Genomic DNA, 24,116 nt, shown 5'->3' with positions numbered 1-24,116 from the left:
AATTCAGAAGGGGGACAAAATACAAAGATCATACGATGAGATCTGTGAGACTAACCTAAACTAGAGAAATAATTTGAATATGCTGGCTTAAGCAAATCAGAGAAACACAACCTGTCTATGGTACAAACAGTTGGAAACTACAGTGAATTTCTGGACTCCTAAAAGAGATTAAATAAGTTAACTGGTGGAAATACTCTAAACCAGGGAAACTATACCCAATCTCTAAAACTACCGAGAGGCAGCACGGTCTATACGGTCTATGAACTGTCGGTGCCAGATAGACCCAGGTTTCAATCCCAGTGATGCCTTTAAAAAGCTCTATGTCCCTGGACAAGCTGTATGAACCTGAGCCTGTGGTCTCCTCTGTGAAACAGGGTAACACCTATTGCTCACAGAGGTATCCTAAGGTTAAGTATGTTAATAGTGGTTACAGAGCACCAAACATAAGGCTAGGCAGTATACTCTGGTTTACTGTGCTTTGCTTTATCACACTTCAAAGATACTGCATGCTTGTATGAAAAGTGTGTGGCAACCCTGCATCAAGCAAGTCTATTGGTGGCATTTTTTCCCCAACAGCATCTGCTCACTTTGTCAGTCTGTTTCACCTTTTGGTCATTCTCACAGTATTTCCAACTTTTTAATTATATTTATTATGGTGAACTACAATCAGTGATCTTTGATATTACTGCTGCAAAAAGATTGGGACCCGCAATGGCTCAGCTAATGATTAGCATTTTTAAAGCAATAAATTATTTTAAAATTAAGGTATGTACACTTTTTAAAGACATAGTACTATTAAATATCTTAGACTACAGGACAGAGTAAGCATAACTTTTATATGCACTGGGAAACCAAAAGATTCGTGACTCGCTTTATTGCAATATTTACTTTATCGTGGTGGCCTGGACCCAAATCTGCAATAAAATGCCTATACGTAGTGTCTATTTTTAAATGATTGGCACAATACCACTTTACTCTTTTGTAGCAATTTAATCAGCTTCGCAGATGCCACCATCAAATAAACAGTGATTCATCTCCATGTGATTGCTGAGGACACAGAAAACTCTTCAAGAGCACCAGGCCTGAAACTAAAACAGCCCCGCCACTCACGAGCTAGGTTATTTCCGTATCTTTTTCCTTGTCTATATGATATAGACAGTATTGGTCTAATACCCAGCACAATGTAAACACTTAGTAAACAGAAGCCATTACTGCAGCCCAAAAAAGAAATATTCATCAAACACCTACAATGTATATGACTCTGTGATAAAGTACTGGTTACCTAGATTGTTTCCAAGTCACTCAACTTCCTCTTACAAGCCCTCAGATCTACAGCCGCCTCTCATTCAATGGTCTAGCCTTATTATTGTCTTCTTTCTCTGAACAGCTGGAGGATTTAGTTTATATTACTGATCCTAATATATGATCTTGACCTCTTATTTTTTAAAAATCTGACTTTGACTTTTCTAAAGTAATACAAAAAAAAAATGTAGTTCAGGAGAAATTCCTTAGATTACAAATATTCCAACTACTGCTTCAAAATCCTTCTATTCTTGACGACTGAAAAGCCTCTTATTAACAATTTGGGCCCAGTGTATTCTAGGTCTAATTACTTTATGTATGAAAATTTTGCCTCCTAGACAAGTTAATGCTCTTAGAATGTAACAGTAATGTATATTCCTTTGTTGTGAGGAAAATAAGGAACTAGAATATTCTAAAATATATCTGAAACCAAGAGGATCAAATATATGTTAACTATGATATTATAAGGCACATAAAAACTCTTAACTCCGCTTTCACATGCCTAGTATTGAGCTCAGTATGGTATCTGGCAATTGAATGCAACCTTAAAGTTTTACAGTTACCCACTGCTAAAAAGTAAGTTTGTCCACCACTTTATTCCTAAAGGGAAAAGACTGACAACAATTTAATACCCAAACAATATGTTATTTATGTCAGATAGCAACAGGAAACTGTTCTTTAGTACATTCAAGAAAGTAGGAAAATAACTTACATGGAGACACGTACAAGAACCCTAACGCTACTGTAGAAGCGAGTAGGAATTCAGAAGCAGTATTACACTGGTCACCCAGCAACCCCACACTTACCTCAAAAATTCAAAGAACTCCTGTATTTTTCATCAATAAAGTGCCACAGAGAAAAAGAGGCTGAAATATTGATAGATACTAGTCTCTAGGGCTAGAAAACTTCAGTGACGCCAGCAAAAAACATTGAGACGTAACTACTGATTATAAAACTAAATAATCTGAAGTAAAGTCTCAGATGTAAACATGGGATGTCGTAGCAAAGAAAAAAGGAGCTAACAGTGCATGCAGGTGTGCCAGGATACGGGCGGGGCTGCTGGGTAACAGAAATAAGTATGAGCAATTCTGGCTACTGTCTACGTGTAAAGTTTAGGTTAATTATGTCAGTAAATATCCAAACCACCAGAAGAGGGAAAAATGACAAAACCATTCAACAGACACAGAAAATGCAACATAGAGAATTATTTTAAAATTGTGCTTAACATGAAATACAAAATGAAATGCCAAGCATAAGCCTCAAAAATCTGTAATCACAATAAAAATGTGAATGGTTAACTAGTTAATAAACACCATAAAAAGGGTTAAGAAAAGAAAAAACAAACTTAAGGAATACACTTTGCAAAAATCACTCCTGAAACAAAACAATTCAGGACAACTGGTGGAAAAAAGTACAGAGACAGATACACTAACAAGAAATGCTAACAAAATTTAGATGAAAGCAGACTTTTAAAATTCAAAGAGAACGCATTATAAAGATTCTGCATTTTGATAAAGAAACCAACTAAAAAAGAAACAACCAGGTAAGAACCTTTATATACCAAATCTTAATATCAAAATATGTAAACCAAGTGGAGACAGAAAAGAAAAACTGGAAAAAAAAAAAAAGCAAAACCTTGAAATCAGGTAACACCTTTTTTGACTATTACTCATGAAATAGTCAGGAAGTGCATACCATTCAGCACTAAAGAAAATATCAATGAATTACAAAAAGTAGGAATAATACAGATGATATTCCTGGACTACAATGTAATCACACTAGAAAAACTAGCAAGTAAAACTGCCTTATTCAAATAAATCTTGAGTTGAAGAGGAAATAAATACCAGGACTCTAGAGCTATCAAAAAAAAATCATGAAAGCAATACACACAATAAATTTTAAGACATGACTAAACCAGGGAATGAGAATGTGAAGAAACCAACTCAAGTTAAAAATCCAACAAAAAAAAGAGGTAAGAAATCAGTAAAGATAAAAACAAAAACCAATGACTTTAAATGTGAATCAATAAGGAAATAAAGATTTAAATATATGACACAAATAGTTTTAAAAGACTATAAACAATATATGCTATAATTTTACATTTTGATCTGAACTATTGCACACTTGATTCAATTTTTTTGAAATGCAAAACAGTGAACCAATAAATCCAAGGCATGATTCTAAGAGAGAAGTAAACAACCAGTTAACCTAATTTTTAAAAAATGAGATGCTTTAGGCTCAACTTATAAATAATTAGAAAAACTGGAGGAGGGAATTATTTACAAGATTCCAGAAGAGGCAGAAAAAATAGACTAATTATCACAAAAAAAATGAAGAAATTATTAAATCATCCATCAGGATCAGATAGTTTGATCAAAACTACCATGCATACTTCATGTTTTAAAAAGCTAGCACATTGTTACAAAACCTCTCTCTAAATCAAATGCTACTCAAATTGCTGTAGGGCACAGCATAAGATCGAATACCAACATTAACACTATTACTAATACATCAGACAAAATTTTAGTAATCTCACACAATGGGGGAAATAAAAGAAGAAATATAAATAGTACTGAGGGAAAAACACATAACTTCATATGTAGAGAGTCTGTAAAGACAAGATCCTATGTGAAATATATACCAATAAAACAGAAAACCCAGCTAATGGCTTGGCAAACCTTTTCTGTAGAGGGCCAGATAGTAAACATTTTAGGCTTTCCAGGCCATACAGTCTCTGTTACAACTACTCAACTCGCTGCTGTAGCACAAAAACCAGCTACAGACAGCACGTAAATGAATGGATATGATTGTGTTCCAACAAAACTTCACATAAAGAAGCAGGCAGTGGGCCAGATTTGGCCTGCAGGATATAGTTTTCCAGTCTCTGCTCTACAAATATAGTTTCCCAAAATGAGCTCACAGAGGAGCAGAAGATCCTATGGTATAATAACAGCAGAAGACATTAAAAGGTCCTGCAAGATTTACCTCTCTAAAAAAGCACCTGGCCCAGATGACTTCACAAGGAGTGTGTGGGTAAATAAGTCCTCAAGAAACATGTATCTATCCTACATAAACTGTTACAGAACAAAGAAGTAAGTACAGGTTCAAAAGACTGGCTGGATTCAAATTTTGGCTCTGAAACTTGGTAGCTACATGACCATGAGCAAGGTATCTATTCCCTCTGTACCTTTTCTTCATCTGTAAAATAAAGTTAAATATTAATACCTATATCTATAAGGTTTTGTGAGGGTTACATTACTTTGCCAACAAAGGTCCGTCTAGTCAAGGCTATGGTTTTTCCTGTGGTCATGTATGGATGTGAGAGTTGGACTGTGAAAAAGGCTGAGCACCGAGGAATTGATGCTTTTGAACTGTGGTGAGAGTCCCTTGGACTGCAAGGAGATCCAACCAGTCCATACTAAAGGAGATCAGCCCTGGGATTTCTTCTGAAGGAATGACGTTGAAGCTGAAACTCCAGTACTTCGGCCACCTCACGCAAAGAGTTGACTCATTGGAAAAAGACTCTGATGCTGGGAGGGATTGGGGGCAGGAGGAGAAGGGGACGACAGAGGATGAGATGGCTGGATGGCATCACTGACTTGATGGACCTGAGTCTCAGTGAACTCCGGGAGTTGGTGTTGGACAGGGAGGCCTGGAGTGCTGCGATTCATGGGGTCGCAAAGAGTCGGACGCGACTGAGCGACTGATCTGATTTGATCTGAACACAATAATGGATGTAAAGAATTATCAATAAAAACTGTATCTGGCACATGGCTAGTATTCAATAAACATTAGTGATTACTATTACCAGTTAGGTAAAAAAGGCAGATGAACCCCAGGTTTCTGGCCTGGAATTTGAGTAGTGAGTGGTACCATTTACAAAGATACAAAATAGAGAAAAAATTAAATCTGGAAAGTATGTGTGAAAGAACGAGTTTAATTAGTTTTTGTTGTTGTTGTTGGTAGGTTTATTACTATAGGACAGCCATTCTTGAACTTTTTGGTTCAAGGCCCTTTACAATTTTAAAAATTTGGAACACCAAAAATCTTTCATTTATGTGGGTTACACCTATAGATATTTACCATGCTAGAAAATTTTTTAAAAAATTTAAATATTTATTAAGTTATTAGGAAAATCCTTTATATATTAAAAGTTCTTTTTTTTGAAAGGAAAAAAAAAAAAAAAAACTATTTCCCAAAAAAAGAAAAAAAAAAAGCATGCATTGTTTTTTATTTTTGCAAATCCCTTTAACATCTGGCTTAACAGAAGGCAGGTGGATTCTCACAACCACTTCTGCATCCAGTTGGTCATGATTTGCACACTGTGTCCCCTCTAGAAAACTTCACTATACACTCATGGGAGAATAAGTGAACTAGACAAATAAAGTCTTTCTATTATAATGGAAACAGTTTTAACCTTGTGGGTCTCAAGAGAGCTTCAGGGAGCCTCCCGTGGCCTCAGGTAAACTATGAAAACCATTGCTATAGGAATGCTAAATGATTGGGAGCAAGATGGTTCTAGAATTCAGTGAAAGTTTGAACTTTTTAAAAATATGGGTTTAGCATTCAACATACAGGTAGAAAAAGCAGCTATGAAGCTGTAAAATAAGAAATGGCAAGACTTAGAAAGAATAGGTTAGACTCATCAATTCAATCATGCAAAAACCCAACTAGTCTCCTTGACTTAAGTGGTGATCCCACCCTACCCTCTTTTCACTCTTTGCCCAAACCTGTGCCCTGTGTTATCCATATTTTTAAAGTGCTCTCAGAATTAATGCAAAGTCTTTAACACAGCCCCTGTTTACCACTTTTCCAGATTCATAACCCTGCTATATCCACATACATCTCCTCTTCTGCATCAAATGTCTGTGGTTTTCCAAAAGGTATCATGCTCTCTTATGGCATTCCTTTCTTCAAAATATTTCTGTCCACCACCTTTCCTAGGAAACAACCAATCAACCCCCAACTTCTCCCTCTCCCAGACTCAGCTAATATTAGAAGTATATTATGACAATGCCCCTCCCCCACTCCCACAAAACTCGGGGGCATCTCTTACACTGCAATGTGCTCTGTAAGTGCAGGTTTCTTATTTTTTCTTCCTTTCTCCACTGGTGTTCCCAGAACCAAACACAGCAAATGGTCAAGAACTATTGGTTGAACAACAACTTATTAACCGTCAGCATATACGAGATGACTGAATCCAAAAAACAAGGCAGAATGATACTAAGGATGAAACACTGCAACACCAACGTTCAAGAGGTGGAATAATCAGGAACCAATGAAGAAGGACAAAGAATGACCAAGGGAAGTAGAAAGAGTAAGGACAGTGATGGTCACTGCGTAAGTACACTGCTGAGTAACTCAATGGTCACAAACACCTGCTCTAAAAGAAATCCAGAGCCAACATCCAGAAAACAAGACAAGTTTAGTCAATATGCTTGTTAGTGTGGAAAAGACATTCTAATTAGCCCTAACATTATCCATTATATCAGAAAAGTATTCTGAAGAAATTTCATTCAGCTAGTATAAAACATATTCACTGCAATTTTTCACTTTTACTTTTTTTTTTGGCCATACCATGACCCAATTTGTCTTTTGCAGTTTAAAGGAGATAGGCAAAATTTGAATTGGCCCAGAAATAAACAAGCATTTTAATCTTTGAAAATGGAAAAATTACTCAAGAAAGAATTTAAATCCACATCTTCCTGCACTTTACTCCAAATCAAGACTCTGTGAAACAATATTACAATTAAATTATTAACTTTTGCTTTTTTCTACTTTTATCCTAATTTTATGGCATTTCTAAATGTAAAAACATCATTTCATTCTGTAAACCTTAAACTGTTGCTAAAAAAAAATTAATTGGAAAAAAAGAAAAACCCACAGCAATAGTCTTACATTCAAATAAAAAACCAATAAAAAAAACCAATTTAATATCCAAAGTTCTAAATATACCAACCTCTAAATTTGTAAAAACAAGTTGTTATGTACTCTTATTCCTTAATGATTGAAATTATCTTATATGAATATTTGCTTCTTTAAAATAACATTTAAAAAATTTGTTAACATTTTAATACATTTCAGAAAAAAATTAAAATGAACTTTCCTTCAGCTATCTACAAATTTAAAGAACAGTTTAAATACAAACCAGCCATCAGTCACCTTGTATTACTACTGAACTCCCCAAAACATCAGTTAATACATCTTAATAACTCAAGATCTTCCCTTATTATCCTTTTGAAGTTTACAAATCAGCTTTGCATAAAAGTTTTCCTATTGGCTACACTGCAAATTTTCTAAAAGTACAAGCATAAATAATAACCATAGTATACAAACTGCCATTTTAAGATATGGTTTCACTTTAACAGAAAGAAGTATTAAATGGATGTCTGGAAAATAAAAAACCACATACAGATTTTCATTTGAATTATTCAAAGGACTAAAATAGTTAAAATTACTAAGCATCTATAAAATATAGAGTGCTTGGGCAAACTTACATTAACCTAGAATTACTATTTCCAATCTCAGTATGTATCATTATATGGGAAAAACAAAAGTCAACCTCTTTGAAGGCAAGATGGCATGTACCAATGAAAGCTGGTCAGTTAGAAAACAAAATTGTTCAAATATTTTTAAAAAGTTTGTGTCATCTATAGATTAATAGTCCTTAAAACCTTTATTACAAGGAATTATTTTATGCTCTTAAGGGTCACAAAATAAAATAACTTTGGGAAGAAAAGTTAACATGTAACAAACTAGTATATTTAAACTTTACTGTTTATCAGGCAATACCATGTATAATATTTATCTTTCTCCCTTATTAATGTTTCTAATATGTAATTATAATCTCTTTAAGCCTAAATTCTCAAATTAATTATTCTAGTTGTTCTACTAAAATAATAAGGTAGCTTTTAATAACATTCACTTTAAAGAATCTGCCTCACATTCAGAGAAGTGAAAACAAGTATGGGCAATAAAATAAAAAATCAATTATTTCAGCTTTCCTGATGAATAACAGCAACATTATCCATTTGCAGTCAAGAGTTTCACAAAGCACAAACCTGATAAAAACTTCATAGCAGATTAGAAAATTCTGTATATCAAGAAATTCCAAAGATAGGTGTTTCCAACTTTTGTTGCTTCCCCACTCTGCAGCTTTCAGAAGAAAATCGAGGAAAAGCATAATGTCATTTTACTGCTACAGAAATAATGCTTGCCAACTATCCCTATATATGAGGCCCAATAACTTGAATTCCATCTTCTTATATTTTAAGCGTGAGGTGGAAAGGGAAAGAAGCAGCTAGCTGAAAATGTGAAGAGCAATTCTACTCAATTATAATGAGCTTATAAATCAAATTTATCAAAAACATAGCCAAACACTGTACTACTATAAAGATCATTTCTGCTACCATTAATAAGCATACTGGATGATTTAACAATATTGATTCTACTTCCCCTGTATAATATATGTTCTTTGTCCTTTACTAACTTGTCAGTTTTAGAACACTGAAAGGCACAGAGGGGGAACTCTGGCTTTTCAGTTGACACACAAAGATGAAGTGCTAAAGCCTTCATTGTGGATAAATGGCTGCAGTTTTAAGTGCCACTAGCCAATCTGCAAAATAGCTAAATGCTTGTCAATCCATTAACTTCTGCTAATCCTTAACAAGTTGAACTGAATGGCCTTTTGAGAACTTGAAAAATAAGACTTAAAAACTAATGTTAAACATAATAAACTATATTTATATTGTATACAGGTACGAGCAAATCTTAATTTTTCTTTTTTTGCCACGTGGGATCTTAGTTCCCCAACCAGGGGTCGAACCCTTGTCCCCTACATTGGGAGTGTGGAGCCTTAACCACTGGACCACAAGAGAGGTCTCAAATCTTAGCCATTTGTTTAAAGGTTCCTCAGAAAAAATACCAAACAGCAAGATATAAACAATCACTTCAAAATTAGATCCCAAATTTAAAACAAACATTAAATTGAATTCACTTAGGTGTTTTTTCTTTTTTTGGCCATGCCAAGGGGCATGTGGTATCTTAGCTCCTCAAACAGGGCTCAAATCCATACCCCATGAAGTGCAAACAGAGTCCTAACCACTGGATCACCAGGGAATTCCTGAATTCCCTTAGTTTTAATTCATTTCAAAATCCCAGAGAAATCAGAAATTTTCCTGGTCTTAGCTCTGCTGCTTCAAAGAACTCTTATCTTCCTACCCAAAATCTCCCATCTTAAATTACCAACACAAAGAGAAACAGAACTGATTTGTCCTTCTGCAATCCTCTACGTTTTGATGACTGAATAAATTATTCTGCCAAGCTTCATTAATGAATTTCTGGATGAAGTCACCTTATTAACAAATTCTGTTCTTCAGCAAAACATCGAAGGAAGGTTTATCTGTTCTAAAGTACAGATCTTTAAGAGCTAGAGAATACCCACACAACATTCACAATATGGTAGTCTCAAGATTTTTGGTTCATCTCTCCATCAAATCTTGCCCAAATGTGTGAGATGCAGAGAAGTGGGAAGATGAAAGATTTATTTTTCAGGCAGAGGCTCATGCTTAAAAAAGAAAAAAAACTGCCTACTGTAATTTTTTACAAAGGGAACTCTACTCAATATTCGGTAATAACGTAAACGAGAAAAGAATCTGAAAAAGAATGGATATAAATACATGTATACGTGCAACTGACTCACTCTGCTGTTCACCTAAAACTAACACAACATTGTGAATCAACTATACTCCTAGACAAAATAAAAAGTAAAACAAGATTTACTGCCCTCAAGTCTCTTCTTCATATAACTAACAATTCTAGAAGTGACCCCCAAATTTAACTAAAAGTGCTATGGGGAATGGGGAAATGTGTTTACACACAAAAAACACACACACCAAACCAAACAAAAACCAGGTTCTTCAAGCCTCACCGATTCACTAAATCAGAACCTGCATTTTAAAAAATGTACCACGTGGTTCTCATGTCTGAGTAAATTTGGAAAATCGTTCTACTAGACACTGTAGCAACACTTACAGAACTTTTGACTTCCGTTTGTGACTCCAAAGGGGAAAAAAGGGTAACACCTAAAAATTCAATTAGAAGTCAGTAACAGGAACAACAGAAGTCCCAAACATACTGGAAAAAAAAAAAAAAGTTCACAAAATTTGTATAACAGAGGAACTGTCATAATCACTGAAAATACAAACTAAGAAATACTGGATGAAGAAATAATTTTTTTAAATCAGAAAAACCACTCCCATATATATAAAAATGAAGTTCAGAAAAATTAAGCAGTTAATACTATACAATGCTGTTGTTTTCAAACACACATAAGCCCTCAAGGGTCTGATATTTAGGTATTTCTCCCTGGAATCTCATCCTCAGAACAACCTAAAACATATGATACAGTCCATAATTTTAGAATTTTTTTCATCAAACACATCAAATGGAATTGTTAATGAGCTTATTATACAGAGAGCTCATGTAAATAGAAAACAAAAACTCTTAGCTCAAAAAGTAAATGGGTAGAGAAGAATGGATAATTTTTAAGAGCAAAAAAGTACAAATAATAACACATAACACTCCATTTTACCAATAAACAAAATTGATTTCTATTTAAATCAAAGCAATAAAATACCAATTTTAGCCTGACAAACTTATAAAGATCATATATCCCACCCTCATATTCCTTGCACTACTGCAGAAACACTACTGTGATTCACCCATGTTGGGCTGGGTTCTACTTTAATGAGAGGAAAAAGCAAGTCATCGTCTGGGTGAGGAGGAACTCTGAAACAACTGGGGAAACTACTAGCATGATGTTTCAAGGGACTCAAAGGTTGCTAAGATACTGCAAAACCATAGCTGTGAAGCTAAAATTTACCAAGTATCAGCTGGATACCATGCAATTTAATATCCCTTTATCCTCACATGATTCTACGCATTTGAATTATTACCTCAATTTTACCAGTAAGGCAACTAAGGCTCAGAAGAAGGCTGCCCATGATTAAACATCTAGTAAATGGTGGAGCTAAAATTTAAAACCAAATCTGACCTCCATACCAATGTTCCTTGCAGTATACATTTTCATCTTAAAAGCTACAGATCAAAAATTTCTAACCAGTGTTTGTATTAATAATAAGTTATCTATTACATACTCAGCATTAACTACCCTCCAGGTCCTGTGATTTATGTTCTATGTATCATTTCATTCCCACATTAAGTAGCCTAGATAATCTCCTTTTAACAGAGTCAAACCCAAGTTTAGAGGTTACAGTACTTGCTCAAGGTCACAGAGATAAGAACTACAAAGGCAGGATTCAAATCAAAGTTTATCTAACTCAGAAGACTGGACTTTTAACCACTATGCTTGGTTTATGCAAAAACTCTAGGATTACCTCATTAGATTACCTTATTTGCTTCCAGCAAAATGCTGCCTTTAAGTATCACTTTATCAGGTGCACTTTCACTAAGGCTACTGGCACTGAGAGAGAGCTTAGTATGCATTCAGAAGCTCAGCTACTATTCTTACGAAAGGTGCTCTGTCGCTAAGTGTGTCCAACTCTTTGCAACCCCACGGACTGTAGCCAGCAAGGCTCCTCTGATGGGATTTCCCAGGTAAGAATACTGGAGTGGGTTGCCATTTCCTCCTCCAGGGAATTTTCCCTACCCAGGGATTGAACCTGTGTCTCCTGCACTGCCAAGTGGATTCTTTACCACTGAACTACCATATACAGTGAAATTATCATATATAATGTGTTTTTTCCTAGTCTGGAGTTTTCCCTTATAAAGTTAGTATAAACTGATTAAGCTACTCTTGCTAATCCATCCCAATTTCTACTCCAAAATTTAAACAAGATTCCTAATTCGTTTTCTTTGAAACTGAAGACCTAATTGTTGCCCAGGCATAATATCTCAGGGCTCAGGATACAAACCCAGGATGCTCCCACAAGCCACCAACTATAGGCTCAATAGTCTCTGAATCTCATTTCTAACAACAGTTTACTTCGTTAACTACGTTAATCTCCACTTTTCTCATATTCATTTTGTCTCCTTTGTCCTGCTCCAGTCTTATCAGACATCCGAATACACAAAACCATTTCTACTTATTTTAATAATTTATTATTATTTATAAGCAAACACATCTACATTTACTAGAAATAAAATGGTTCTTTCCTAAAACAAACAAACAAACAAAGTGTGTGTGGGGGAGGTTCTTAGCATTCTTTATAACCTCTTGAATACATAAATTTAGATTTACATGTATAAATCTATATAAATCATTTTTCTTTCTTAATAGGAGAAAAGGAAAAATTGTGACTGATACACCCCCAAATAATTTTTTTTATTGGCTCCCATGAAGTAAAAGGCCATTTTCCCCATCTCCTGTTAGCGCACAGCTAAAAAACCTTATCTGTTACACCGCTCAAACACATTTTCATAGAAACACATTCACCATTGGTAAATTCTTAATCAGTAAGAACCTCTGCTTCCTCAAAGGGGTCAGCACCCATTTGCCTTCAAAATTTCTCATAAAGCCAAAGTACTATCATGGCACATCTGGAATTAGAACTTGGTCTTCCAAATATTACCTAATGCCTGCCTGTAGTACAAAAGTCATATCTGTACTATGCACACTGTGGAGAAAAACACTGAACCGAGCCCCGATTCTGAAAGCAGACCTTCCCAACATGTGGGGCAGAAACAGGCTACACGGACGCTGTGGGGGCAGCACTTCAGAGTCTGGGTGCTCAGACTCTCTGGGACTGTCATCTTCAGCTGAGAGCAGCCTCTTCTGTTTACCACAGCTTCACAAACATCATTTTCTACATGTGCCATTATGTGAACAAGGTCAGGCAATGTGCTTTAAGTCACAAACTCTTTGGGCCTCGGTTTTCTCCTCTGAAAATCTATGCAGTACAGTGACTTTTCATCAAGCCACCAAAGTTCCTGAATTTCATCATCGTAGGAAGCTTTGTGATTAAGAAACTTAGGATTTCAGGGGGAAAATGGAGTGCTAAGCTGAGATCACAGGTAAATACATTTACTTTTACTAGAGTAAAACATGGGGTCGCAAAGAGTCAGACACGGCTGAGCGAGCGAACTGAACTTAAAGTAAAACAAGGATGAGGATGGCAGCCCAGCGGGAGCAGCAGTGACCACAGCAGTGCGTGGAACAGGGTGGGCCCACAATAAGTACTTCACGAATGTTAAAAATCCTTGAAAAGCCAACTACCTCACACATCACAAAGCTGTCAAAACCTTTCTAATCAAAAAAATTATGCTGGTAATACAGTTTTTCTTTCTTTCTTTGTGCTCAAATGGGAAATACCATACACATATGGGAATATGTATATACATATACTTTCATATACTATTAAAAGACCTCTGTGTAATATTTTTAAAAGACGCATTGCTTTAGTTCATTTGTTGTGTATTATTAAAGCATGGGCAATGGTGTAGCTCTCCTGTTTTGTCTTCTATGTAACCACCAAAGGGATGTTTTCAAAGAAAACAACGCCATAGACACCAGTAGGTTAATAGTTCAATCCTTACTCAGACATTAATCAGCTGCATAACCAACAGGCAAGTTACTTAAACTTCCCTAGTCTTCACTTTATCTGTAAATAGTGATAATGCGATCCACTCTCCTAAGGCTGTTGAAATTATTAAATGCAGGCTTATACTGCACTAGTACACACTGAGGAAGCCCTCTTCCCATACTAGTTTTTAAATATCCAGTGCGTGAAGTCTCATGGTTCCCAGCCTGCTGCTCTGGTCCCTTCCCTGGGTCCCACGTATTTCCCAAAGTTCAACAGCTGAGAGCTGGTTTTACTCTTGGCCCATCAAGCTTTTTTCGGCCTGCTGCAGTATAGTGTTCTGAATCACGGGTGCCCGTTCACTATTAGTGACTAAATGTTTAGAATCTCACCTTGGTAAAATGAAGTAAATGTGAAGCACAGTGCATGCTGCACAGTAGGTGCTCAGAGTTAACTAGCCTGATGTCTCCAACAGGAGGTGACATGCAGCTGATTTAACAGCTCTTGAACATTTCGATCACACCCTAGATCAATGGATTTAAGTAATGAAATTGTGTTTGACAGAAAAACAGAAAAGACTAGAACTGAATACAAATAATGGTTTCTAATTGTGGCAGAAACAAAAATGTTTTAAATGTTGATTTAATTCTCATGAGTTTTAAATTAATCCAGAAAGAGAACAGAAGTAATAAAACTATGCTTCCCTGTGTGATCATCAGAAAACAAAAAATCTGTACCAAATTTTCTCTGTTCCTGCTTCCATCTGAAAGCTCCCCTTACCTCCTTTAGGAGCACTAGGGATTACCATTCTCTATACTTAGCTTGCTTATGAAACCACCTGAAGAAAGCCCTGGCATGATAATACACAGACAGACAGAAAAATAACTATCAGCTGACAAAAATGAACAGTGCTTATTTTTTGGTAAGGAATGTACAATCCTTCATATACTTCCAAAACAAGCCAGTGTCAGAGCTGGAAAGTTTTTTTTTAATGACCTTTATTCTCCAGAGAGTTCCCAATCACTTCTTCCTTGCCTGTACAGTGTATAGGGCCACAAGATATTCATCCATTCCTATATCTCACTGTAATTTTTTCAGCCCTTCATTTCCCTGCTGTTTCAAAGAGATACTCAAATACATTCTTTAAAAAGGAACTTCAAATATTCAAACATTCCAATACTTATGCTCCTCACAGTTTTTCAAAGTTCAAGTCACAAGAATAAAATTTTCAAAAATTTCATTATGTCACTCATAAGGGTTCACACTTCTATGAGATGAACCATGAGTTCACTGCACCGAGAAATAAACATCATATTGTTTTCATATAACAAAGCTGGTCAAGAACTGAATTCGTGACACCTTACAAAAATCCAGCTTTTATACAGTTTCACCACCGAATGACAGCAACACTGGTAGGTGTTATTTAATTGGGAATGGCAGTAGTCTTAGAAAAAGAAATAGCTCATTAAGGCAGACTTCTAAAGGAAGTGCTGGGCCTAATCAGTTATGCTCAGTCTGAGCACCAAAATCTTGACTCTAACAACGAAGAAGGAGGCTCTAGAGCTACGTGGTCCAATAAAATTTTAAATTCAGTTCCTCAGCAGCATTACACATTTCAAGTACTTAAAAGCCACGTGTAACTAAACCTGGGCTTTATACAGACTCTATAATACAAAAAGACAAAAATGATGCTGATAGTATAAGCTATAATCTTGAATTACGGTGAATTCTCCTGAGTCTTAAATGTTGGCCATCAATTAAAAATTTAAAGGATATGAATAAAAACATCTGTGTGGAGACCACAGGAGATCAGGGAGAAATGGCAGCTAAACAAATTATTTTGCATTGGGTTGTAGAACAGAAAAGTTAATAGAAGAAATGGTAAAATCGAAATATAGTCTGGAGTTCAGTAATACCAATCAACGTATGTCAGTTTCTTAGTTTTGACAAAAGTACCAAAGAAATGTAAGATGCTAATAATGGGGAACTGGGTGAGGTCTATATGGGAACTCTCTGTACTATTTTTCAATTTTTCAGTAAATCATAAATTATTCCAAAATTAAGCTTAGCAAAAATCAACTGTGTGAGCCAAACCCATATTGCTGCTGCTACTGCTGCTAAGTCACGTCAGTCGTGTCCGACTCTGTGCAACCCCATAGACAGCAGCCCACCAGGCTCCGCCGTCCCTGGGATTCTCCAGGCAAGAACACTGGAGTGGGTTGCCATTTCCTTCTCCAATTCATGAAAGTGGAAAGTGAAAGTGAAGTCGCTTAGTCGTGTCTGACTCTAGCGACCCCATGGACTGCAGCCTTCCAGGCCCCTCCATCCATGGGATTTTCTAGGCAAAAGTACTGGAGTGGGGTGCCATTGCCTTCTCTGAAACCCGTATTACAAGACTTCAATTTGTAATCTAATCACTGCAAACCCCAAACCATAAACACCATACAGATATTATACACATCATGAAAACAGATACACTTTCATGAATCACAGTAAGTGTGACCAAGTATGAAAGGAGCTGCCATCCAAAGAAGGATAAAGTGAGTAAAACAGCTGGCAAAAACAACAAAGTACTTTGAAGTGACCTTCACACACTCAGCCTAACATTCTCAGAATTGTGGAAAAAAATTTTTTAAAAAAGATTCAAATATGTTCACGTTTCATGTATGGATGTAAAAGAAATGACTTCTGTTTGGAAAGAATATAAACAGCAGGCACTCAAAGATCATGTTTAAAGAAACAAAAATATCTATGGACCCGTCAAAAATCTAAGGTTAGAATACAACTTTGTGCCCCGAGTTTAATACATGTCACAACATCTTAAGAAATCAGAAAGGGAAGGATCAATGGCAGTTGGAGGGATCCATCAGAAAATAAGTTCTGAGAGGTTTAGAAAAGCTGAAAGGCATCCTTGGCTGAGAAATGGGATCAAAAAGAAACACAAACAGGAATGAACATAAAAAGATAAGGATCTGAAAAATATGAAGGAGTGATGGGAAACAAGCTGGTTAGATTGTGGGAGGTCGGATTAAAGAGGGCCTTATAAGTCAATCAGGAGTTTGGTTTTGAAGCAAAGTAACACAACTCAACATTCCTATCCAAGGGAGTGGTGCGAGAAAAGTGGAATTTTAAGAAAACTAATTTGGTCATGGTCCTACTAAAAAAAAATTTTTTTTTCTTGTGGCCACACTGTGAGGCTTGTGAGATCTTGGTTCCTTGACCAAGGATGGATGGAACCCGTGGCCCCTGCAGTGGAAGCATAGAGTCCTATCCACTGGACCGTCAGGGAATTCCCCATGTTAATTAATTAGTTTGGCAATGCTACTCCCTACATCATTCCATATCCCTGTAACTTTCTTAGACATCAGGTTCAAGGCCACAATATCACCTTCGGGTTCTCTTCTGCTCTCACCAGTTACCAATGCTACCATTCACGTCTTACACCTCTGTCACCCATCCCCTACCTCTACTGTCAAGACCTCAGTTCAAATCCCCATCACTCTCTCTATTCCTTCTCTTCCCTCTTTGGTGACACTAGACACAACTGACAAAGAATATTCCTAAAGCATAGCTTATGATCATGACCTTTACATGTAAAAATCAGCACCAAGTCTTCCGGTTCCCCCCACCTCCGTGCCTATATTCTGCCGTCTCCCTTTAACATTCCTACACTCATTCTCTGAATATTCCCTCTTCTTGCTCACCTGCCTCTTCTGCCCAGTGTCTTCTGTCGGCACCATCTTTCAAATCCCTGCCCATATTTCAACCAAACTTTCCATGTAAGTGACTGACAGATTTACAAGAAGAATGAAAAAACAAATGATGATGTCACGCTCTTCTTAAGCTCTTCCTCCAGGGGTTTCTTTAGTACATTTAGCATATAAGGCCCTCTTTGGCCCCTACCAACCTCCTTCAGAAAAATCCTTTAACCTTGCCCACTTATCACTGGGTACTTAATGCTCTTGGAATACCACTAGTACACATTAACATCACATTATTTCTTATCTCTGAATCTTCAATCACACTGATCCCTCTGCCATTTCATTATTTTCCTTGACTGGCTATCTCATTTTTTAAGACTCACAACCTCAAAAAAGGTCTTCCTTAACTGTTCCTGTTCCCTCTCAAACAACTGCATCTAAAAATGTGACCTTAACCAACACCTGACCTCTAATAGAAACAGGCAGTTCTGACTGCAGGTATCAGTCAAATGCAGAGATTATACTTTTGATATAGCTTAAGTAAAAATTCACAATCTTTAGGCCAATAAGTTCAGCATCAGACAGCCATACACCTTTCACTAATTTCTGGGAGGGTGAAGAAATTCTGATTCAGGATCTGAGAGGAGTCAGGTTCCTGTTTCCTCACCACCCGTAAGTCTTTTGCTTGGCATGTACTAGGGGCTGTTCAATTTGACCATAAGGCTAGCAATCTAATATTCTCAGTGATAACACAGAATGGATGTCACTGTCTGCCTACAGGAAGGAGTGGGAGACAACAGTATACAGAGAACAAGGAATAAAGTCCTAGAGGTAGCTCCAGACAAGACGACTTTTAGAAGAGTAAAGGAAAGGTATGTGTGTTCAAACACTCATATCAAGGGAGTATGTTAGGGAATGGTGATTAAAGAGATAGTTGTAAGGTAGGTCTTGAGACGGTATTTTTAAAGTGGTAATATATACTACAATAAACCATAAATTCCCCAAAGGTGACTCCAAGGTGATGTCACTGCAGAAGTCTGCCCCCACCCCTCTGTTCCTTTCACGCTCTTCTCTCTCCCATCCTGGAGAGGAACAAAAATGCATATCAACAACCTTGCTTTCATGAAAAAAAATAATAAAAAATAGCTTTAAACAACGTACCTTTGATTTTTTGTTCAGTGGCCTAAAATAAAAACAAACAAACAAAAAACAATGTAAATATGAAACTGAAAGAAATGGACTGTTATGATAAAATGCTCATACATTACTATTACATAAGACATATACACTTTTATTAAATAAGGAATCCATCATTTAGATGAACGGCATAGGAAAAGATATGCAAAGAAAGCATGCTTTTCCCATAGATGTGCCCCATTGTCCCTGACACAATGTTTATTAATTTAAAAAAATTGTTGAAATGTTTTAGGCACAAAGTGGAGAAGACACCATTGTATGACAGTATATAATAAAAAATGGAACTGCACTTCTCTCATCGTTTAGTTTTAAAATTATTTTTATATAACTGTCTTCTTTACCTTCTGCATGTTTAAAAGGCTTCAAATTTTCTTATTTCAAAGATAAAAGATAAATCATGTTTTCTGGAAGAAAGCTGCATATAACTTCTTTGGCCAAACTAGTAACAAATTTAACTTCTGGAAGTTAGGCTGCTGCAGTTAAACATAGCTAACATTTAGGTATTTTGGGGTGGGAAAAATTTTGAAACATATTTGTCTCTTCTGACACATCTGACAATTCAATTCAAATGACTGTGTTCTGAAGCTAAACTGCTATGGGCATGCCTGCCATTACTTGCACTGTGTCTGATACGTTAAGGAGAGGGGCTTGAGCACAGCAGGACTGCCTGAAGGTGCCTGGCTCAAACTTCAAGGGCCTTGATAAGAACTGATTACAAAGGCCACAAGTGAAAATCAGCTTTTTGATTATGCCCAACTGCGTGGGAATCCTTAAAGAAAAAAAAAAAAAAGATACAAGGATAGGCAGATAGGCAGGGAGGTGAGGGAAAACTGAATAATTAGTTACTGAATAATCAGAAATTGTTTCTAAATGAAGATAAGCCTTTTTATTAAACTGTCATGGGACAGGATAAATCATTTTGCTTAATCATAGTAAACTGTTGGCAAAAACACCATTTTAAAAATTATATCATTATGGAACTACATGGTAAAACACTGTATGGCAATTACTATAATACTGAAGCCATACTAAACATGAACCTTTGCTCAGAAAGGCAGAGGTTAAATCCAAGCACTTAAATGCTTTACCAAGTTTAGAGCACTAGCAACAAGTAAAATAATGGAGGCCCATCTTTACTTTATATGGATTTAAAATTTAAAAGAAAAAAAAAATTGATGGAAGGACAATGGCAAAAGACCAGTCAATTAGCTTGAACACTTAATTTATTTCTGGGAGAAATTGTTTTTAAAATCTGGCAGTAGAAAAATAGAACTCAATACGTGAATACTTTCAAGTATTATAAATATCATGCCAAACAATAAGATAACAATTTTCTGAAACAAAAAAATCGATACAGAAATTATTCTGCATTGAAAATAGACATAGTGTGCTGTTCTGTGGGGATTTCTCTGTCTTTTTAACTCTCCTGGTTTCTTCCAGTTTATTTCCAAAGGAAACGAGGCTACAGTACATAGAAACCATGACCATATTACTAAATCTCAAGACATACAATACTGCTCTTCCAGGCCTTACAATGTAAAGGGTATCTACTATGCCAGCTCCTTTGGGGAAAAAATCCTCCACACTGCTTGAAAACAGTGGTTAACCTCATTCAAGGACAACAGCACCAAGGAGACACTCAAAGGAGTCTGCCCATCGAACACCAACTAATACAGTGAAAGAATGTTAGTTACCAGAACCCAAGAGCTCCTGATGAGAAGCAAATGGAGTGATTCAAACAGGTTTTTGTGCTGAGTTGGTTCAGGTACTCTGTATATTAATTTTCCAAGTGGGGGTCAGCGATTTATTTAAGAGTATTTGTCTGCAGTGCTCAAAATGAGGCGACTATCCCCATGTGGTTACTGACCACTGAGATAGAGTTAGTGTGAGCATTTTTTAAAAAGGTAAATTATCCTGTTGATAGTATTTTATACTGATTACAAGTTAAAACAGCAATATTTTGGATATATTGGGTTACATAATATATATTAAAATTAACTTCAATAATTTGTTTTTATTTTGAAATGACCTTGTCATTTAAACTGTCTAGGTCTCAGTTTCCTAATCCCTCAAATGGATGAGGGAAAAAAAAAAAAACTGTACTGCTTACCTTTCCAGGGCTCTCATGAGGCTCAAATAAAATATAAATCTTTTCTGGATAAATAATACTATTCAAACGCGAAGTATCATTGTGGATCTTGTACAACAGAACTAAACGATTCAGCAAACTGAGAAGCAAAAGTATTTCTATTTTGAATATTGTTTTCTTAAAAAACAAAAACAAAAACCTGAGCTTCGATTCCACAAGCAATTAGCACCACTGTCTCAGTTTATCAGGGAAGACAAGGGGCAGACATGCCAGGTCCGTGCCGGCTGCTTTGTTTCTGTCAGGCTCTGCACCACTTGCCTCAGCTCCTCGACCCTTACGTGCGCCTCAGTGGTTAAGGACTCGGGGTCTGAAGCCCAGTTGCCTCGTTGTCACTCCTGGCTTCACCATGAACAGTGTAACCATGGTCAAAATTAGTTACCTTCTCTAAAGCTTGGTTTCCTCATCTATAAGACAGGAACAAAAACACCTACCTCAGACTTGTTGTTAGGCTAAAAGGATTGAACTCATATAAAGAGCTTAGGGGGGAAAAGAGAGCGAGCGAGCACGTGGGGCAGCGCCAAGCGTACAGAAAGCATTCAATAAATAGGACCAAGTGTGGCTACCGTCGGCCCTACTCGCCCATGCTCTGGCTCTGGCTCCATGCTCTCACACTTGGAAGGGATCTGACTCAAAATCACTCCCAGCTCCCAGGTCTTGCTTTTTCCCCCTCTTTCAAATCACCTAAAATGTCTTAACAGTGCCAGGTAAGATTCCCAGTCTCAGAACAAAATGACCTTTGGGAGACATGACTAGTATATACTAAAATTTCCAAAGAAGAGGAATGAAATTCGTCTCATTTAAACTCAAAATGAGTACATTAAATCCACAAAGCCTTTTATAAAAATCCCTTCAAGCTTTTAACACAGTAACAAAAATACTCATGAATACTGACTTTTACACATTCTCAACCAAAACATCCCAATTTGTCTTGGTGCTTCTCTCCTCCAACCCTCAACCATTATATGCTTTCTAGGAACTATAATTACATGTTTAAAGTAAAGTTGGTACTAAATTATCCCTCTATAATTAACCTGTTTCTCATCCTCCTTTTTCCTTCTCACATTTCCCTCAAGATTCCTGCTAGAAATTTCTTCTAAAACCAGAAACGAGAGAAATTCATACTAGCAACCTACTGCTACTATTATTGCCCTTTTCTTAAGTACAGAAACTACATTCCTGTGCTGTAGCAAATTATTTTCTGAGCCTAGAATCAGAAGATAAGCAAATAGCCATAATTCTTTGATGTGAAATAGAAGGCTTAAAAAAAAATCTGGTCATTGATTTGTTATTAATTAGAGATGTACTGGGACTGAAATATAATAAAAACCATGCAATTTTGTGTAAACAAATTTTATAGAGGAATTTAAAACATTTAAATTGATAATGAATAGACAAAATTAGAAAAACTATCATAGTATAAATAGTATAGTGAGCTTTGTCTGATTGTTTATGTAAGGAATTATGTTATCTAGTTTTTCATTTAAAATAGAAACTAACTTGAGGTCTGAATTTGAATTTCTTTTAAATTTAAATTGCCATAGTGGCAATTAGGAATTGTTAAATCTGTTTTCTGTATTCATGGCATAAAGATTTATTAAATACCTTATAAAAACTATCATATTATTTCCAGCTTTAAAGTTCACCTTTGGTTGGTAAAAAATAAAAGTACAAGATAATGTTCTGTACTAAAAGGATAAAGCCATGGCACCGAGTTTTGGAAAACCACCAGCTGGGGGAAACAGAAGATTTCAATTCTATTCCTGTTCCATCACTCTGATGGTGACACTTAACTCATTTTAATGCTTGTGGTTCCTTACACATAAACTCACTGAATTAAAACAGATAGTATCTGAAATCTTTTTTTCAGAAACAAAAATACGTAGTCTTTTAAAAAAAAGTGTACACAGATTACGTAAAACAGACAGATTGTTTTTACCATGGTGAATTCGTGTTTTCAACACTTACACAAATGGGCTCGTCTCCCTGACTTATGGAGATGTCTGTCATCTACCTGGATACACCTGCCAGCTCCTACTACAGCCAAAGACAAGCTTAAGGAAACGTAGAATTCCTGTGACTCACGATCTTTCATATGGGCTGTAAGTGTGCCAACTTGGGAGATTTTCCCTTTTGTTTTGTTTTTAAAGAGCTATTTGGTAACAGCCTACAGAAACACCAGCTGTCCTCATTTTACCAATGGGTTGTATTCAAATTCAGTTGTAAGCCAGTTATGTGGAATTCAGAGACAGTCCTATTTACAGGGTCAGTTTAGTCTACTAAGCTTAACATTTATTAGCAGTATTAAATATTCTTTATATTATGTTCAATCCCTAGATACTACTGTGTATACAGAATACATAGCAATACCCTATCAAAGCTGAAGATCTGATGAAAGAGAAAAAAGCCTTCTTCACATCTCTAAGCCTCTGATGATGGTTTCATTGGGACACAGCTGGGGTGAGAGATGAACCGTACTGTGAGGCAGAGATGGAGCGGTATGAAGAACTGTCGCTTCAGATTTTGTGAGAGGCCAAATGTCACAAAAATCATCATTCGTGCGTTAAAGACACTGACTTGGTGATTCAGATTTGGTGATGAAGAATGGAAAGGTAAACTTCAACGACTAGTCATTACTTAAATATGTGACAACTTTAAAATTATACTCACATTACAAATTTTAAAAATATAGTATTTAAAATCTTAAAAGTTCTCCTTACAAGAAAAAAATATGATTAGCTAGATTTCTTACGGTGATCACTGCACAACAGACACAAACACTGAATCCTTACGCTGTAATCATGAACCACCACAAGTTACCAAGCGGCGCTAGTGGCAAAGAGCCCACCAGCCAACGCAGGGGACGTAAGAGACTCGGGCTCCACCCCTCGCTCAGAAAGGTCTCCTGGAGGAGGAGAGGGCAGCCTACTCCAGCATTCATGCCTGGAGAATTCCATGGACAGGAGAATTTGGTGGGCTACAGTCCATGGGGTCGTAAGAGTCAAACATGACTGAAGTGACTTAGCATACACTAAAATGCTGTATGTCAACTATTCCTTAATTTAAAAAAAAAACAAAAAACAGGATATTTAAAGAAATCATTTGAGTAACTCCTCCCTTTCTTAGAATTTCCTCAGTAATTACAGTCAATTCCAAATTAACATGTTTCATTATACAATAAGGCCTCTTCTCTTGTCGTTTCGCATACATCCTAAACTTACCAGCTAAATA

At 36.3% G+C, this 24,116-nt stretch overlaps 1 protein-coding gene across 4 annotated transcripts in view; it reads right to left on the bottom strand.

Annotated features, from left to right (window-relative positions):
- The window catches only part of TNRC6A (trinucleotide repeat containing 6A), a 73,354-nt gene that overhangs the window by 46,235 nt on the left and 3,003 nt on the right, over positions 1 to 24,116 (bottom strand). For all 4 annotated transcript variants that reach the window (XR_825051.1, XM_010837217.1, XM_010837215.1 and 1 more), the window contains exon 2: positions 18,704 to 18,725. Coding sequence is in view for 3 of the 4 variants with exons in the window: in XM_010837217.1 (XP_010835519.1) it covers positions 18,704 to 18,725 (22 nt within the window). In the remaining variant the exon portion in view is untranslated. The remainder of the gene's footprint in view (positions 1 to 18,703; positions 18,726 to 24,116) is intronic.

This window comes from Bison bison, unplaced genomic scaffold (genome assembly GCF_000754665.1).
Source record: "Bison bison bison isolate TAMUID 2011002044 unplaced genomic scaffold, Bison_UMD1.0 scf7180017864072, whole genome shotgun sequence".
NCBI lineage: Eukaryota > Metazoa > Chordata > Mammalia > Artiodactyla > Bovidae > Bison > Bison bison.
The sequence above is the reverse complement of the archived record's forward strand: the minus strand, read 5'-3'. Positions and strand labels throughout refer to the sequence as shown.